At 48.4% G+C, this 19409-nt stretch overlaps 1 protein-coding gene across 3 annotated transcripts in view; it reads right to left on the bottom strand.

Moving 5' to 3' along the window:
- Window positions 1-19409, bottom strand: part of ACACB (acetyl-CoA carboxylase beta) — a 102009-nt gene that overhangs the window by 23650 nt on the left and 58950 nt on the right. For 2 of the 3 annotated variants that reach the window (XM_065904098.1, XM_065904099.1), the window contains exons 23-37: window positions 18557-18645; window positions 18340-18464; window positions 16712-16825; window positions 16431-16544; window positions 15752-15841; window positions 13875-13993; window positions 12212-12349; window positions 10971-11070; window positions 10764-10871; window positions 8583-8639; window positions 8303-8344; window positions 6787-7002; window positions 4814-4969; window positions 3826-4029; window positions 3328-3483 (exon numbers count right to left, since the gene is read on the bottom strand). In XM_065904098.1, coding sequence (XP_065760170.1) covers window positions 3328-3483; window positions 3826-4029; window positions 4814-4969; window positions 6787-7002; window positions 8303-8344; window positions 8583-8639; window positions 10764-10871; window positions 10971-11070; window positions 12212-12349; window positions 13875-13993; window positions 15752-15841; window positions 16431-16544; window positions 16712-16825; window positions 18340-18464; window positions 18557-18645 — 1828 coding nt within the window. Of the gene's footprint in view, window positions 1-3327; window positions 3484-3825; window positions 4030-4813; window positions 4970-6786; window positions 7003-8302; window positions 8345-8582; window positions 8640-10763; window positions 10872-10970; window positions 11071-12211; window positions 12350-13874; window positions 13994-15112; window positions 15134-15751; window positions 15842-16430; window positions 16545-16711; window positions 16826-18339; window positions 18465-18556; window positions 18646-19409 lie in introns of all 3 variants that reach the window. The other variant, XM_065904097.1, reaches the window with a different exon arrangement.

The following is a 19409-nucleotide window of genomic DNA, read 5'->3' as shown; positions in this document are numbered from 1 at the left end:
ACCATTATCCTGAACTTGAAAGAAAGTGAAAGTTAGTCACACAATCATGTCCAACTCTTTGTGATCCCATGGACATAGCCCGCCTGGCTCCTCTGTCCATGCAATTCTCCAGGCAAGAGTACTGGAGTGGGTTGCCATTTCCTTCTCTAGGGGATCTTCCCAACCCGAGGTTCGAACCCAGGTCTCCTTCTTTGTAGGCAGATTCCAGCTGAGCCACTAGGGAAGCCCATCCTGAATTTAGTGTCAGTCAAGTCCTCTGTATGTGTTTACGTTTTTATCTCATCATATGTGCAGACATTAAACATGTAGCATTATTTTGCATGACTTCCATTTTAAATACATGATGTCACATCAGATATGTCCTTCTACAACTTATTTTTCCAACTCTCCAATACATTTGAGACATTTATCCATGTTGATAAATTTAGCTCTGGTTTATTCCTTTTCCCTCGTGTTCAGTTTTTTACGGTATGAATATGTCACAATTTATTTACTCATAATTTTTAGTAAAAACATTTAGATTTCCAATTCTACAGTATTACCAATAACGCTACAATGAACATTCCTATGGTCTTTTTACATGGGCATATATCTAGGAGTGGGACTGCTGGGTCATAGCGTATGTGAAACTTCAGTTTTACTGGATATTATCAAATTGCTTCACAGCAAGGATGTGTGCGAGCTCCTTGGCTCCATATATGGTCCGCATTCGGTTTTGTCAAGTATTTTCACGTTCCCCACCTGCTGGGTGTGAAATTATACTGTGATTTTTTTCGCTGTCATGTTGATCTGTATTTCACTGATTGCCAGCTAGGTAAGCACCTTAGAATATGTTGATTGAAGTTTCTCTTACATAATATTGCTCTAATCTCTTGCCGGTAACAGACATCGAAACACATTCTCCCAAGCTGGGGTCTTTTTTTGCAAAGTTAATTTATTTATCTTAATTGGAGGCTAATTACAATATTGTGGTGGTTTTTGTCATGAATGTACATGTGTCCCCCGATTCAGGACTCCCCTCCCACCTCCCCTCCCCACCCTATCCCTCTGGGTTGTCCCAGAGCACCAGATTTGGGTCCCCCAATCTGGGATGTTTGTACATAAATAACTTTTAAATTTTAATGTAGTCAAATTTATGGGGCTTTCCTGTGCTTATGTTTTTAACTCTCTCCGAGTGGTTTTAATTTTCTTGAAATTTATTTTTGTACACCAGATGAGGTAGAAATAAAAATTTATTTTCCCAATTAGATAAAAATCTCTGTAAAAAAAAAAAATCTCTTTGTATCTTTTAGTGAGATGTAGTTCCCTTCATTCACAATTCTATCTCTACATTCTGTCAAGGCTCTGCTTAGGAGTGGGTCTGATTCTATACTCTATTCTGTTCTATTGGTTTATCTGTTTAGCTCCATTACAATAATATTATGATTACAGTAAGTACAGCTGCTTGAAAATAGTGACTTATTTTAAATGACGGCTAAGACAAGTCCTCCAGATTATTTTTTCAAAACTGCTTTTGCTATTAACAAACTTTTACTTTTCCTATGAACTTTTAAGTTGAACCCAAAACTCCATAATTATACTGAATACATTATGAGGGGAACTATTAACTTTACAATATTGAATCTTCCCATCATTCATAAGCATGATATATCTCTATTTATTTAGGCTTAAAGTACTTCCATAAGGTTTCAAAATTTCCTCTGTAAAGGCCTTTGATGTTGTTTTAATTTATTCTTAGGGAAACTTTAGAGTTGATCTTAATATTGTAAACGGCATTTTTCCAATTAGATTCTAGAATTATTGCTCATCTGTGAGAGCACAATTAATTTTTGTATACTAATCTAGCTGGAGAAGGGAATGGCAATCCACTCCAATCTTGCCTGGAAAATCTCATGGACAGAGGAGCCTGGTGGGCTACAGTCCATGGGGTTGCAGAGTCAGGCACGACTGAATGAGTAAGCATACACTTGTATCTAGTAATCGTGCTATATTATCTTGCTGGTTCTTTAAATCCTCTTGGATTACTTGTATAGGCATTTTACCATCTACAAGAAACACCACTTTGCTTCTTTCTATTCTTGTATCTTTTATTTCTTTTTCTTATTTTAATGCATTGATCAAGAACCCCAATATTTTTTTAAGAAACCCAATTAAAAAAAAGAAACGGGTGGAATAGATGGAGTAATTCAATTTCACTAATGTTTATAATCTATATTTTCTATTTCTTCTTGAGTTAGTTTTGATAAGATGTACTTTCTGGGAAATTTTCCTTTTCATCTGTTTTCAAATTTATGGGTAGTCCACAGTACTCTTTCTTTATCTAAAAGAAAAGTGAATGGGTTTATTTTTGATGTGTCTGTTTCTTATTCTTGTGGCCCATGATGTCCACAAGGCAGAAAGATACAGACAATAACATTCTTAATCATAAAAGTTTCCATTTATTAAAACAGCCTCTACTGAATACTTAATATGTATTCCTTACTACAACCTTGGGAGGTAGGCACTAATATTATTCTCATTTTACAAAGGAGAAAAGAGAGGCCCCGAGAGGTGAAGGAACTTACCTGGGGACACACAGGAAGCAAAGGACAGATTTGGGATTCAAGCCCAGGACTTCCTGACCCTAAATAGCAGCTTTTCCTACTACCCTGCATCTCTCATGCTTAAAGTACACTGCTGCCTTCCTGTCTACAGCAGAAGTCCGCGGCCTCAGTTTCATGAACGTCACACACGAGGCCACAGAGAAGATGTACAAAGGCATCCTCGTCACCAATGCCAGTGTGTTCAGTCTCCTTGAAAGGCCCTTTTACGTAAAAAAATATAAGCATAGAAAACATACTTGAAGGAAATATCCAGTATATATTCTGTATCCAGTGTATACTTCAAAATTCATCAAAACATAAAAACATTCTTTTTTTTTAAATTCCTCAAAGGTAGTGACCCCATCCTCTTCCTCATGGTCCAGCCACCCTTAAAATGGTATCTGGTTTATAGCAGGTACTAAACATAAGAATTAACAAGACCAGGAGGAAATGGTAAGCAATTTGTCTTTAGTATATGGAACTAGGAGGTATTTTTTATTCCTTCCCCTCTCCTTTGTTGTCCAAAGTTTCTATATTTTATTCTTTTTATGACTGGGATGAAATAAGTCTTGTTTTAGAAAAATATACTACGAAGTCATTCCCAATGATAGTTTCTTTTTGTTCATGAAGACTGTTTTTTAGCGTGAGGTCTTTAGGAAAGTAACTGAGGATGGAGGTTGTGGATGCTGGTGGAGTCTCTAAAGGGGGACCCCGGGCAGTGCTGAGTCTCAGCCCCAGGACTTGCCTGTCTGAACATTTCTGGGAAGTCATACACATAGGTGGTACCCAGGGACTGGGCCTGGAATCGCTTGGCCTGAAGCAGATCCTTGGTGACGTAGGGAGTGTTGATCAGCATCCCATGCTGGGGGCCTTGTTTGTTGCCAAAGGAATGAAACAAGATCTGGACCAGAAAGAGAAAAACAGAGAGTGAGGGAGGCAAGTCTCAGAGAACCACGCTCCTGCTCAACTTATTTCTTCCTGCTCCTCAATGAAAATGCAGAGGGAATGCTACTCAGACATAAAAAAAAGAGCAAAATAATGCCATTGGCAGCAACATGGATGGACCTAGAGATTATCATACTAAGTGGAGTAAGTCAGAAAGGTACCATATGGTATCACGTCTATGTGGACTCTAACATATGACACAAATGAACTTTTCTGAAACAGACACAGACCCACAGACGCAGAGAAGAGGCTTGGGCCTCCACTCCGACTCGACTTCTATGACCCAGCCCAGCCTTACGTTTCCAGATCTGGGGTCGGTCACTTCCTTGTAGAGGCTGATATCCAGGTAGTAGCCTGACTCGTTGGTGATGAAGAGGCGGATGGGGATGGCGCTGTCGCTGGTGGTCTGGCGGATGTTGATCTTGACCTCAGCCTGGAGCACGCGGAGCTTCCACAGCCGGCTGCCGTAGCGCATCACCATGGACCGCACCGACTCCTCGATCTGCCGCAAACCACAGCGGTTCAATTTCAGAACCTAAACTGCGCACACTCATAACAGTTCTAGCTCTGATGATGACAGAATAGTGAGATATACCGAATGCAAAATGCACTGCATGTATACAGCACATTGCGTGTATCACTGTTAGCTGATAAGAAGCAAAGGCATCTTTGACTTAACTCAGTACCTCACTCTGTCCCCACAACTCCCCAGAGAGGCTAGCATTTTTGTCCCCCACTGACAGAGCAGGAAACTCAGGCATTTTCTCTTCTGGGAATGACATGAACTGATGGAGCTGGGGAGTCAGCATGAGCCTCTGCACCCCCACATGCCAAGCTGATGGACTGAAAGGACTTCTTTCATCCCAGAATCACCACCACAAACTCTGCCTGCTCGTGAAGAACCAGCCGTGGAGGATGGTTGAGCCTCAGACCTCAGGTTCTCACTCCCCTCCCCCACCCACAGGCAGCCCACAGCAGAACCTGGAACCAGGGAGGGGCCAAAACTGTGTTTAGCAGAGGACATTCTGGGCATCCGTGTTTCCTGAAAAGTGAAGCATGCCCATGGAGGGGGAACATCCTTAGGGACAGTCCTCAGGGGGGTGGCTGGAATATGGCTCTAGAATTAATTGATGGAAGCTTTGTGCTCCACTTGCAGCAATCAGACACACATGTATGCACACTGCAACTTGGGTCGCAAACACCGGGAGATAATACGCCGAAGCAGGAGGGCCCAGGGAAGGTGAACCCCCAGAGCCTGGTGAGAGCCCCGCCTGCCGAGGGGAGACCTTGGAGGGGTCCATGATGACGGTGGGCACGAAGTTGAGGAAGATGTGGTTGCAGTCGGTGCGCACGCTGGTGTTGTTGAACGCCACCTCCAGCTCGTCCATGGCTTCCAGGAGCAGTCGCTCGCCCTCGTTCTGGAGGTACTCGAAGGAGGCTTCCTGTCAAAGCGGGAGGGGGCAGCTGCTAAGGGCAGGGGTGCAGGGCTCAGAGAGTCAGAGAGAGAGGGGAATAGCCCTTCCTCCGAAAGGTGTGCCTGGTAAGATCCGAGAGCCCCACCTCTGCAAGCAAAGGGCTGTCCAAGGCCATCTCGTGTACAGGGCACCTCTCTTATTTTCTGTGTTTTCTGCTGTGCTGACCCAGAGGGGTCTTACAGTCTCTACCAAGATACTGTAAACAACTCTCCCATGAGCCTGCTTTTCAGGCAAACCAACCAATCCAACCAATCCACGGTCCACACCCCACTATTCCTCATCAGGCTCACGCTCCAGGCTACTGTCCTCGGGCCCTATATCACCCCAGGGCCAGGCATCAGACAACTAGAGACAGTCCCTATGTTCAGAGCCTGCTGAAATCACTTAAGTTAGCCACTGCCAAGCCTGTCCACCTGCCTCACCTGGTCCTTCCTGCGAAACCCACAATAAAGGCCCCTGTCTACAAAGTCCCGCTCCCACGGCCTCCTGAGCAGCCCTGGCACTTCCCCACATGGTCCTCATGATACAGAGTGCCCCCTCCCCTTGGGATCTGTGAGTGACAGGCAAACCATCTTTTCTATTTTTTTTTTTTTTTTTCAACGTGCTGGACCTCAGTTTCAATGAGGAGACGGTAGTGAGTTCTCACTCAAACCATCTTTACAATGGCAACCATCTCCTGGTCTGCTGGCCTTCCCTGGGGGCTCAGCTGGTAAAGAATCTGCCCGCAATGCGAGAGACCCGGGTTCAACCCCTGGGTTGGGAAGATCTCCTGGAGAAGGGAATGGCTGTCCATTCCAGTATTCTGGCCTGGAGAATTCCATGGACTAGTCCATGGGGTCACAAAGAGTCGGACATGACTGAGGGACTTGCACTTAACCCAGACAATCATAAAAGCTATTAGAACACCCGAGGCAGTAAAACACTGAGATTAGCTTAGCATTCATCACTGGAGGATTCCTTAAAAACGTTACATACATGTGATACTTCCACACTGGGAACTGCAGGGAGGAAATCATCTTCAGTAACATAAAAGGAGGTCTATAGTAAAAACCAAGTCTTTACATGGTACGTGCAGCCTGAGCTCCCATCTGTAACATTGTACCTACAACCCAATTCCATGGAATGAGGCCGACAAAGGGTCACCAACAGGACTGACCGCTGAGTGGCAGGATTCTGGGTTCTTTACCTTGATTTCTTTTTCTGCATTGTCAGGCAGATTCTTTACCACTGAGCCACCAGAGAAGCCACTGATTTCTTTTTTTTTTGGCCAAGCCACATGGCATGTAGGATCTTAGTTCCCCAACCAGAGATCAAACCTGTGCCCTGTGCATTGGAAGCAGAGTCATAACCACTGGACCACCAGGGAAGTCCCTCCTTGATTTTTGGAAGTGTTTTCAGTATTGTTTGCAATCTTCACAGGATATTCATGAATTACTTTTGTAAATGCAAGAGACAATGGGACATGATGACACAATCAGCAAATTCAAAAAAATCCCCTTAACAAACCAGGATCTTCCTTTTCTATCCTCCTGATTCTCTCATGCAGACACATCTCTGTGACGGAAGAAAGAATCAGCATGTTACCCCATGAAAAGAAGCCACTATCTACCTCCTGTCCCCTCTAGACTGGACTGTCGGTCACAAGGCCAGGGCTGTGGGTGCCCCATTCACCCTGTGGTCCCCGCATGCAGCCCAGGCCCTGCCCCGAGTGGCACTCAGCCCCGGCGAGGCCGGCCCCCGAGGGACAAGCTCAGGGGGAGACCCAAGAACCCGCTGACATCGACCTTGGTGATCAGGTCCGAGTGCCTGATGATGACCCGGATGAAGAACCTATGGTCCGTGACCTCTGCGCCCTCCTTCACTCTGGCAGCGCCCAGGTACAGGTGCATCTTGTGGTTGGCGCAGGGCAAGGCGGTCACGTCGAAGTTTCGCAACCGGCTGAGCTCCAGCTGGAAGGCCAGGGCCGGCTCCAAGTGACGGTAGATGCGATCTTCTGCAAACTGCGGGCCGACCGGGGAGAGAAAACAGACAGACACACAGACACATGTGGAGCTGGACACCGAGGTGGCGTGCCTGCTTGATCCATGCCCTGCCCTGCACGCCCCCTGGTGCTGCGGGTCTGGTGCTCGGGAATGAGGCAGTCATGGTGTCTTCTGACCGTGAACTCAAGAGATGGGAGATTAGAGGTTTTGTGAAGGTCCAGCCAAGAGGAAGGTCCACGAGCACGCAGTCTTGTGCTGGTACCACTCTCTCAGCCCTGGGGGAGCCCAGTTAGTCCCCGGCACCTGCCAGCCCACCAGGCTGTTTTCTATGAGCCACGACACAGAGTACTTCTCGAGAAGCCCCTAAGCCCTGGTTTCCTTGCGGAGATGGGTCCCTAGAAGGAAGCGACTGGTGGTGCTAGAGTTTTAACTGAAGATGCTAAAGGAAGGATGGGTCTTAAGTAGTCAAGTGAGGCTCTGGATAGATTAAAATACTGTTTGCTGGAGGCTGGGAATGAGACCGCCTGTTCTAGAACAGAGATGAGCAAACTTTTTCTCAGAGAACAGATGAGAGTATACAGTTGGTCACAACCACAGTCTGACTCCTGAATCCATGAGTTCTGCATCTGTGGATAAGATCAATCACAGAGATTCCATCTGTGGTTCGGTGAATCCACTGTGGAAATTGCAGACATGGAGGGCTGACTGTACTCGATTCTGCCTGATTCTACTGCTGGAGTCAGAAAGCCATCGGAGGCAGAAAGAGATTAATGAGTATGACCTGTGTCCCAACCAAAACTTTGGTTATAAAAACAGGGGGCTGGGGAATTTTCTGGTGGTCCAGTGGTTGAGACTCTGTGCTTCCATTGCAGGGGGCCTGGGTTCGTTTCTTGGTCAGGGAACTAGGATTCCACAAGTCATGTGTGGAATGACCAAAAAAACAAAACAAAAACCAACCAATCAACCCCTAAAAAACAGGGAGCCAGCCTGCAAGCCATAGTTTGCAAACCACTGTTCTAGAAGAATATAAGCAAAAGAGGTTGGGAGACCTGTCTTAGAGTTACAGCAGCAAGTATAAACATTCTCCAGGTGAGACAGAAACGTGTATAGCAAAGGCTGAAAGGGTGGGAAACGTGAGGTCTGAGGCCCACATACAAACACGGGGCTGTCACTGGAAATACCAGCCCAAGGGAAGGCTGGAGTCTGCACTTCAGTTGCATTTCTAGAATACAGGGATCATAAGGACTGGGGACAATATTCTTCCTGAATATCAAAGGTCCCACGGAAGAGAGGACCACTTCATTGCTCTTCACCATACCTCATCTCTTGCTCTGAATGTGAAAAACTTGGGAAATTCTTTCTGCAAAAAAAGACATATGAAAGACAACTAAGTCAAGCAAGACTCATTTAAATATTTATAGACTTGTTTTACGATTTTTAACCATTACCAAGTCCACTGCTAGAACAAATCATTTGGAAAGCCATCTCTCCTCTAGCCATTGATCTTTCCCACCCCAATCTATAGAACAAACTTCAAATAAATGGCACGAAGTCTTGAAGAATGTGAAGAACTCAGATGCACTGAGCATTGGACTGACCTCTTGGGCAATCAGGAATGTGATTCTTCGGAGTCCACACTCGCTAAGGATGTTTTTCTGCATTAAAAACCAAACATACAATGGGATCACATTGGTCACACAAAGGAATGAAGTCCTGATACATGTTACTACTACCTGGATGAACCTTGAAAACACCCCGAGTAAAAGAGGCCAGTCCCCAAAGGCCTCACATTGTATGAATTTCCACTTAGTTCATTGATAGGAAACACCCAGAATGAGCAAATTCACAGACAGAAAGTAGATGAGTGGTTCCCGAGGGCAGGGAAAAGGGTGTTGGGTTGAGGGAAAACGGGGAGACTGCTAATGGGTATAGGGTATTTTGGTGGGGATGGTGAAAATGTTCTAAAATATAATGATCATAATGATGGTTACACAACTCTATGAATATATTAGCAGTCTCTTCTTATTGACCAGGGATATGATCCAGGGTCCCCACTGGATGAATGGAACCATGGATAATACCAAACCCTATATATACTAGGCTGTTGTTGTTTTTTTTCCTATACATGCCTACAAAAAAGTTTAATTTACAAATTAGGTACTGTAGCCCACCAGGCTCCTCTGTTCATGGAATTCTCCAGGCAAAAATACTGGAGTGGGTTTCCATTCCCTTCTCCAGGGGATCTTCCTGATCCAGGGATCAATCCCGAGTCTTCTGTATTGTAGGCAGATTCTTTACCATCTGAGCCACCAGGGAAGCCCACAATAGGAGGTTAACCAAATAGAAAAATTATCGCCATTTACTGTAATAAAAGTTATTTGATTGTGGGCTCTCAAAATATTTTCTTGTAGTTTAATGCCTTTTCTGTCTTAACATAGCAGTTATCACTCACTGTCGCCATAATGTTTGCAGTTTAAGGGTACATTTCTTTTTCCTCCTTCACAATTTCATGGCTAGAAGAATCAGTCTTACTGTAGATCTTAGCAACTCATGTGTTTTTTTTCCTGCCTTATTAAGTCAAGAACTTTCACCTTTTCATTTAAGGGAAGCACCCTATGGCTTCTCTTTGGCATGTCTGAATTGCCGGCATCGCTACCCTTGCACTTTGGGGCATAATTAGGTAAAATACGGGTGACTGAACATAACTACTGCAATACCATGACAACTGAAGGGACGACCCAGCCATCTACCATGTGACAAACGGTGGATGCGCTGGACAAAGGGATGATCTGCATCTGAGTCAGACCAAGCAGGATGGTGCAATACTTCCTCATAGCAACTCAGAATGGCACATGACTTAACACTGACAAATTGCTTATTTCTGGCATTTTCTATTTAATGTTTTCGGACTACAGTTGGCCATGGGAAACTGAAACGAAGGAAAACCAAACTGCAGAAAAGAGGACTATGGTACCAAGAAGCATTGAACTGTATACTTTAAATGGAGGAATGGTATGGTACATGAATTACATTCAATACAGCTATTAAAATATATATACACACACATTATTATACATGACACCACATGTTTATAAAACCAACCCAGTTATTAGCATACATGCTTGTTAATGTAAGTGACCATTTTAAAATCGGGAGTTTTAGACTTCCCTGGTGGCCCAGCAGTAAATAATCCATCTGCCAATGCAGGGGACAGGGGTTTGATGCCTGGTTGGGGAAGATCCCACACACCGCAGAGCAACTAAGCCTGTGTGCCCCAACTACTGAAGCCTTCATGCCCTTGAGCCTGTGCTCCGTGATAAGAAAAGCCACTGCAACAAGAAGCCCAAGCACCACAGCTAGAGAGCTGCCCCCGCTGTCCACAGATAGAGAAAGCCCGCTTACGGCAACAAAGACCCCGTGTAACCAAAAACAAATAAATAAAATCGTGAGTTTTCTGGCTTATCCCAATGAAAACATTGCCCTAAATTCCAAAACTATTTACTGACTGTGTCATCCGCATAGGGTGGTGTATACACTGTGTCATCTTATTACGGCAACTCCCAGGGAGAGAGAAACACCACCCCCGTGTTACTGGGGGGAGAAGCCGAAGTTCTGGCCTGTTCAGCCTCCTCTGCCCAAGGTCACTGGCAAAGCAGAGCCGGCGTGGGCAGCCAGGCCCGCGACTCTGAAGCTCTTAAGAGGACTCGGGCACATGGACACCTCCCCCAGACAGCCCTCCTCCTCCTCAGGGAACCAGAACCAGAGGCTGCCCAGCGCACCTTGGACTGCACGAATGTTCGGAAAATGGGCACCAGCTGCTCATCGTCCTGGTGGTCCGCGTACTGGAGGGCCACATTCAGGATGTGGATCGGCTCTTCTCGGAGGCTCTGGGACAGGAAACCAAGGGGGGCGCCAAGAAAACCAAGTAGAAGGGCCCGGGGCCCCAGTCCGCCCCTGCCCGGCTGGCTCCCTGCTCAGACACTCACCTTGGTGTCGTCCTCGGAGTATAAGGAATCCCGGGCCTTGCTGAAGAGCGGGGTGTCCTTGGGCACGTTGATGAAGCAGGAGACGACCTCATCAAAGTTCCTGGGGTGCGGGCAGAGAGGGAGGGCTCAGGGGCCGCTGCCCCACGAGGTCGTGGGTCAGACCCGGACCCTCCCTCCTTCCCAACCACCAGGCTGCGAGCGCATCCAAGTCTGTGCAGAGCTCCTGTGGTTCCTGGCTAGGTCCAAGGTACTGGTGACGGGGTCTTCCCCCAAAACTAGAATGAACCTATGTGGTTTGAGATGGTGAGTAACGGAAAGGGTTCCGATACTTTGGGGACATGGCTGGGGTCCCCTTTTTACTGGCTGGGAGACTCCTGAAATCTCATCTCACTTCTCTGAGTCAACTGAGGATAACAAAAGTAATCCCTACACCTCCCAGGGCTGTTGTAAAGATACGAGATAATCCAAGCATGATGCATAATATACGGGGGCAGGCTGAGAAAAGGGCAATGGAGACTTCCCTGGTGGGCCGGTGGTTAAGAATCCGCCTTGCAGGGGACGCGGGTTTGATCCCTGGTCAGGGAACTAGGATCTCACATGTTGTGGAGCCCAGGCATCGCAACACTGAGCCTGTGTCCCAAAACTAGCGAGTCCGTGTGCTGCAGCCAAAGACCCTGCGTGACGCAGCTAAGACCCGACACAGCTGGATACGTACATTATCTCGTATCTTCACAACAGCCCTGGGAGGTGTAGGGATTACTTTTCTTATCCTCAGTTGACTCAGAGAAGTGAGATGAGATTTCAGGAGTCTCCCAGCCAGTAAAAAGGGGACCCCATATTTTTAAAAAGGGCCATGATGCTGACATTTTTGAGCACGTTATCTACATACTAACAACTGTTTACATACAATATCTTTAATGAATTATCTCATTTTACATTCATGGTGACCCTATGAGGTAAGTTGTTCTCTTGTGCCCCTTATACAGATGAGAAAACAAAGGTACTGAGAGAAATCATTTGTCCAGTCTTAGAGTCAAGAAGCAGGGTGTGACAGTATTCAAAACCGGGAGGCGCTGACATGAAAGCTCACACTTCTGATGCTATATTGTTCTATTATTAGTAACTCGCTGTGCCGTGCGTCTAGGGCACCCCCACCTGTGTGCAGTCAACAGGGGTTCAGGGGAAGCTTGCTCAAGCCCTGTGGGTGGGGTGATCTGGGGAGACTGGACCCCGCTGGGTACCTGACGAAATCCTCGAATCTCTGGAAGGCGACCATGGCCCCCATTCGCTGGGACTTGGGGGAGAAGCCACTGTCCATGAAGAGCTCCGTGCTGTGTCTCAGCAGTTCCGGGTTGGTGACACTGATGGGCACGGTCACCCTGCAGGGGGGTGGGAGGTGGGGGGTGAGGTCGCCGCCTGCAGATCTGGCCCCAGGAGCTGTTCCTGCCCTGGAAGCTTCGGTGAGCCAGCCCCGCATCAGAGTCTTCTGAGAGAGGGGGGCTTAGAATCGGAGGTGGAGGCGCGGCCATGCACAGAGCACCAGGGGCCTGGCCCTCAGCCCTGCTGGTCTCTCACCTGACCTCCCTATGGTCACAATGCACCTGGCTCTACAGACACAGGTGTGGAGGGTCAGTCAGGCTCTGCGGGGGGGCGGGGGGTGAGATGTCGCCCCTGTGACCTTCCCAGAGGCCTGGGAGAGCAGGGCCGTGGGCCAGCCGAGGCCACAGGTCCCGGGTGAGCTCCTGGCCCTGCTAGTCAACAGCAACAGCGAGGGCCTGAGATGGTCAAGGAAGCCCTCCAGGGTCCTCAGTGCCTCCCTGGCTGATAATAATGCCGTGTGCCTATACATACTAAGGGTCACAACCATGACCGGGGCACTCACGTAGGCTCTTCCCAGAAACAAAGTGTGGGTGACCACCGAGCCTTCTTTCCTAACAGCGCTGAACGGCTGCAACAAAGAACTCCAGAGGCGAAGAATTCTGGGACTCCCCTGGTGGTCCAGTGGCTAAGACTCTGTGCTCCCAAGGCAGGGGGCCCGGGTTCGATCCCTCGTCAGGGAACTGGATGCCACACACCACAACTAAGAGTGTGCATGCCACGACTAAAGACCCCACGTGCTACAACGAGGACTGAAGCTCTCTTGTGCCGCAACTAAGACCCAGTGCAGCCAAATAAATACACAAACAAAGGCAAAGACTGCCTCCTCAGCGGGGAACAAGTTCAAAAGTTCTCATACCACGTCTCCCACAGACCCCAAAAAGGTCCCAGGCCTCTAGTCAGTCCCCTTTTCTCTCAACTGGGCAAAGCTGACAATCTTTATTTTGTGGGATAGGGAACAAAGCTGAATAAAGTAGAGTGTGGAAGCACTCAGCATAGGGCCCAACACACGTCATCCCATCGGACAGTAATAACAGTATTTGTCATGATCATTGAAGGGATCCTCAATATTCATCAACTTTCTGTGTGCTGGGCATGGGTCTAAATGCTGTCTGTGCCTTATTCTTCATCAGGGTCTTGGACAACTCTGTCCAAGAGAACATTCTGTGGTGATGGAATGTTCTAGAACCACAATGTCCAATATGGCAGCCACAAGTCACACATGAGCTGGTGTGACTGAGGACCTGAATTTTTAATTTAGTTTAGATGCATTTTAATTTCAATATCCCGTAGGTAGCAGCTACCTACCAGCCCAGACAGTACAGAGTTATGAGGCAGGCACGGGGTTATCTCCACGCTACAGAAGAGAGAATGGAGGTGTGGAGAGATGCCAGGCTGGGGAATGGCGTGCCTAATGTCTCCCCAGCGGTTTCCAGGCATCTCTGCTGGGTCCCTCCAGAGACAGGACTACAGTGGTCAGGGAGAAACATAAGCCACCCCCTTCCCCAGGTCGGTCCCACTCTGTACCGGTTTGGGTGAGAGGAGGGCAGCATGAACTGGAATTCCACCACGCAGGTGCCATCCGGGAACTGGCGGTGCTGCAGGCTGGTTAGCTCATAGGCAATGTAGCCCCTCCGCACATAAACCTAATGAAACAGAAGCACAGACTGCACCTGAGAAAACCCAGATTGGCGGGTCCCAGAAACAAGCCCGAAATATGATCCCTAAAGTGGTGAAGAGTAAATGTGCTCCCTCTTCAGGATGCCACCTTCTCTGCAACAGACCAGATGGTAAATATTTTAGGTTTCTGTGGAGTATATCATCTTTATCACAAATCACAACTACTCAATTCTGCTACTGTAGGGACTTCCCTAATGGTCCAGTGATAAAGACTCTGACGGAGCTCTCACTACAGGAGGCACGAATTTGTGCCATGGACAATATGTAGATGTGTGGGTGTGGCTGTGTTTCAATAAAACTTTATTTACAAAACTGGGCAAGGGGCCAGGTGTGATCCACAGACTCTAGTTTGCTGACTCTTGCTCTAGAGTAATGCTGTCCAATAGAAATATAACACAGGCCATGGAGGCAGTTTTGAATTAATTTGAGATTTTCTAGTAGACACTTAAAAGGAACAGGTAAAGATGATTTTAATAACATACCTTATTTCATCCCCAACACCTAAAATATTATCATTTCAACATGCAATCAATTTTTTAAAAATTGAGATATTTTCCATTCTTTTTCCATACCAAGCCTTTGGAATCCACTGTGTATCCTACACTTTGAGCACAGCTTCAATCAGACTGGCCACATCCTAAGCCACATGTGGCCAGCGGCTGCCATACTGAATGGCATGGTTCTGTAGACTAAGCATTGGGAATTCTTTAACTGGATAGGGAATCTGGGGATTAACTGCTATCCTTTGAAATTCCTGCTTGCAAGGCTGGCCCTTGGCTAGCATGTGAGAACTTGGATTTGGGGAGGGTTCCCACCATTCCTAGATAAGAATGGTTGGCAGTGCATTAACTAAGCAAACAGTATGACTTATGCTGAGCATATGCTTTCTTCCTGGGAGTTTGGAATTTTGGGATGTGCCAAGCAGAAGGTGCTTATGTGACCAGACCCAATAAAATTCTGGACACTCAGTCTCTAATGAGCTTCCCTGGTAGACAACTTTCACATGTTGCCATAATTCATTGCTCAAGGAACTAAAAGTTTACATGAAGCGCCTTGGACCTGGCCCTTGGGGGGTTAGTACTTACCTGTGCCTGGCCCAGAGGAGGCTGGAATAACACACAAGATATCTGGGGTTACCAGCAAGAACTTTGGACTAAGACAGTGAAGTGAAAGTCACTCAATCATGTCCAGCTCTTTGTGACCCCATGGACTACACAGTCCGTGGAATTCTCCAAGCCAGAATACAGGAGTGGGTAGCCATTCCCTTTTCCAGGGGATCTTTCCAACCCAGTGATTGAACCCAGGTCTCCCGCATTCCAGGTGGATTCTTTACCAGCTGAGCCACAGGGGAAGCCCAACAATACTGGAGTGGGTAGCCTATCCCTTTTCCAGTGGATCTTCCCGATTCAGGAATCAAATTGGGGTCTCCTGCATTGCAGGTAGATTCTTTACCAACTGAGCTATTGGACCAAGATAGACTTGATATAAATCCTGGCTCTGTCACTTCTTAGCTGTGTGACCGCAAGTTGCTTCACCTCTCTGAGCCTCCATTCCCTTTTCCGTGAGATGGGTATAAGTAAAAGGACCTACCTTGGAGAGAAAACACTGAGACCATGTTTGCCAGGCACATGGCCCAGGGCCAGGCATGTGGAGTGCAGGCAGCGGATGCCAGGATTGGCACTGGTCAGTACTGAAGCTGTTCCAGGGACCTCTCACTTACTTACCTCCAAGGAAGCCATGCAAACCACTTTGTTAGCATGGTAGAAGAAAGTGGGCAGCACATCAAAGATGGTTGTTTCTGAGAGTATTAATTTCTACAGGAAATGGAAAGGGAAATAAAGAAGGAAAGGAGAAAGTTAACAAGTTTCAACCAGTAGTCAGAGAAGGGGAGGGATAGTGGCAGGGAAGAGAGGTTGGTTGTGTTGTTATCACAAAATGCTGCCCGGGCCCTAGGCCCATGAGATCTGAATGTGCAGGCAGTTCTAGGGTGACTGTTCCCAGGGCTCCCAGCTCTAGACATGGAGGGGGTGCCTGGAAGCTTGTGAACAAGGCAGATTTAGGGGGTGAGGAGGGGGCCCTGGGAAAATGAAGCCAAGACCCAGCCATGTGAGTGCTCGCAGCTTCCAGTAAGCTCCATCACACATGGAGTTTTAACATCATGCCTCCTGAGAGCGCCTTGCTGCCTTGCCATCCATCCTGCAGGACCCAACCTCTCCCAGAGCTGCCCCTGGGCCCCCTCGCGCAGCCCTGGCCACGCTGAACTAAACCACGGGTGCTGGTGATTGTGCTCTGCACCCGACGCCAGCCCATGGAGGGCAGGGAGAGCCTTCTTGCCCACCCCCAGGCCCCACCTGGGCCATAGCCTGTGCTCTGTGCACTGTGGAAGGATGCAGACGGCCTCACCTTGAGGTTTTCCGGGCAGAACTGGTGGCCGTACATGTCGATGGCAGACAGGAAAATGGACTCCACTTGGTTGTGCCTCAGCTCGTAGGAGGGGAGGTGGGAGGCGATCAGGACCTGCGGTGGGGGGAGGGGATGGAGGGGCTGGGGTGAGACATCCTCGCAGGGAAGACTCCAAGGGTCGGTCCTGCAGCAGAGGGGCTGTGCGTGCAGGGGGCTGGGCGTGGCGGCGGATGGCAGCCCCTGAGCGCCAGGCGCGGTGGGGACCACAGCCGGCCACCTACCTGCCTGGCTCTGAGGGCCACCTTGCAGTGCTCGCTTTTGCTCAGCTGAGTCAGCTCATCAAGGATGGAGGTCAGCTCATCGGATAAGGAAGGGTCCGGGCCACAGAGCTCATCCTTTGGGGGACAGAAACAAGATCCAAGGGGGTTTTCTGTTCCACCAGAAGGAGACGGGCCAGCACTCACTGGCCCTTGGCTAGGGGTCCAGCCTCCCCAGCCAACCTCTGCAGTCTAATACATAAACCCTCCACTGCATTTTCACTCACCCATGCATCCACCCCAAAACATGCCCTAAATTCCTGGCACGAGGGAAAACAGAACCAAGTCTCTGCTTGCATTACTATTACTGGCCAGCACGAAACAGGCATTTACTGTGGCCAGGCAAGCAGCTAGATCCTTTCCATTTATTTCCTCAAATGCCCTCCACCCACTGATGAGTTATTATATGATTCCCATTTTACAGATGAGAAAACTGAGGCTCGGAGAGGCAATGTGCCTTGTCCCCAGGCTACCAAGCCCGTGCAAGGCAGAGCCAGATTTGAACCCAAGACTCTCTTATCCCTAGGCCCTCTCACTCTTTCCTCTGCATGTCACTGCCTGACTTAAGGGGCTCAGTTTCAGAGAAGAGGGATGAGGGGAAATAGAAGCAGGTATGAACAAAGAGTAAGGGCTATGTGAGGCTCTAGTGAGGGTGTGCAAGCCAACTCTAGGAGCCTTGGCATGAGGGGAGTATCTAGGGCCTGGAGACGTCCTGCCAGAGAGAAGATACAGAGGTGAAACCTGCCAACAAGGCAGGGATGCCAGTTCCTATGGGCAACCCTCTTCTCCGCTTCTGGAACAAGGGACCTTTCTGCTGGAGATCAGGGCTAGGTGCGACCAATCTTTGCATCTACTCTTATGCCCTAAACGCAAGAAGGGTTTAGTAAAGGCTCACAGTCGATGCTCCCTCAATACCCACTAAGACAGAACAGTGACTGCTGGAACCCTGAATACATGGGCACCACGCCCCGACCCCCGCACCAGGCCATTCTGCAGGCAGTCACCAGATGGTGGAGCCGGGGCGGGGGGGGTGTCATTCTTTTCTACCTCTGCTTCTGCATGTCCCTAATTAGAATGAGCCCACATTTTGTTTCTATAATCAGGAAATTTGTTTAACGTGTTAACATTTCACACATACACACACAAACACACAGGCAGGTCTGTGCTGAAAAAATCTCATGGGAAATTATTCTCAACCTTCTCTCCCTCCCCAATTCTGATTTCCTTTGTGTTATCAAATGGTGGTGACATTAGTCTCTATCATTCCCCTGGCCTGTGCCTCCAAGGACAGCACGGAACGCAGGCACTGTCCAACGGCCAGGCTAGTGGTTTTCTAAGATAGGAAAGACTCGAGAGTTCCCTGGTGGTCTAGAGGTTAGCATTCCTGGCTTTCACTGTCATGGCCCAGGTTCAATCCCTGGTCAGGGAAGATCCTACAGGCTGTGCAGCATGGCCAAATGAATAAATAAGAGAGGAGAGACCCAAGACAAGTTTGGTATGAAGTATTTTAAAATCTGGCTACCAGAATCTTTCCAGGGAAAGTCAGTGGAGCCCTGTCCAACTCTGGGTAAAGGACGACTTTTCCTGCTTACGATCAACATGATCACCAGCTGGTTCTTCTTGGCGACCTGCGAGTGGGAGAAGATGCAGTCCAACACCTGAGGCATGTCTGGCTTTAGCTGTTCCCGGAGGTTTATCACACACTTGTCGTAGTGGGCTGCAGGGGGACAAGAAGCCACGTGGGGTAAGGCTCCAGGCCCCTCCTGCCCTCGTGGACTCATCACCAGTGCCTGGGGTGGTGACTCTTGCCTTGTTGGAAATGGTGCTCAACCAGTAAATATTTCCGCAGGAGGTCCAACACCACTGCCTTCATGTAGCCGCGGGCCCCACTGCGGTACCTGGGGAGGAGAAGGCCGCTGAGTGATCAGTTTCATGTCCTGGGGTGCCTGTTGTCTCCAGCAGGACTTTCAAGACTTGAAAAAGTTCAGCTCATTCAGTTGCTCAGTCGTGTCCGACTCTTTGCGACCCCATGGACCGCAGCACACCAGGCCTCCCTGTGCATCCCCAACTCCTGGAGTTTACTCAAACTCATGTCCATTGAGTCAGTGACGCCACCAACCATCTCATCCTCTGTCGTCCCCTTCTCCTCCCACCTTCAATCTTTCCCAGCATCAGGGTCTTTTCAAATGAGTCAGTTCTTCACATCAAGTGGCCAAAGTATTGGAGAGAAAACACTAATAAAGAATCTGGAGGAGGACTTCCCTGATGGTCCAGTGGTTGAGGACCTGCCTTGCAATGCAGGGGACATGGGTTCGGCCCCTGATCTGGGAACTAAGATCCCACATGCTGTGGAGCAACTGAGGCTGCACACCACAACTGCTGAGTCCACGCATCACAACCAGCGAGTCCAGGAGCCATAAGCAGAGATCCTGCGTGACGCGATGAAGATCCCGCGCGCCACAGCTAAGACCCGACAAGCCAAACAAATAAATAGTTAAAAAAAGAACCTAGAGGCTGCACCCTCTCATCCTCAGGTCTGGGAGGGATGCATGAGTTGGTCCATCTGTGCTAACTCTGCCAGTCAGAGAGAGCGACGACATGCCCAAGGTCACATATCCAACCAGAGGTCCCCAGAGAGAAGGAAAAACAGCCACAGAGCTGG

The sequence above is a fragment of the Muntiacus reevesi genome, chromosome 13 (genome assembly GCF_963930625.1).
Source record: "Muntiacus reevesi chromosome 13, mMunRee1.1, whole genome shotgun sequence".
NCBI classification, from domain to species: Eukaryota; Metazoa; Chordata; class Mammalia; order Artiodactyla; family Cervidae; genus Muntiacus; species Muntiacus reevesi.
The sequence above is the reverse complement of the archived record's forward strand: the minus strand, read 5'-3'. Positions and strand labels throughout refer to the sequence as shown.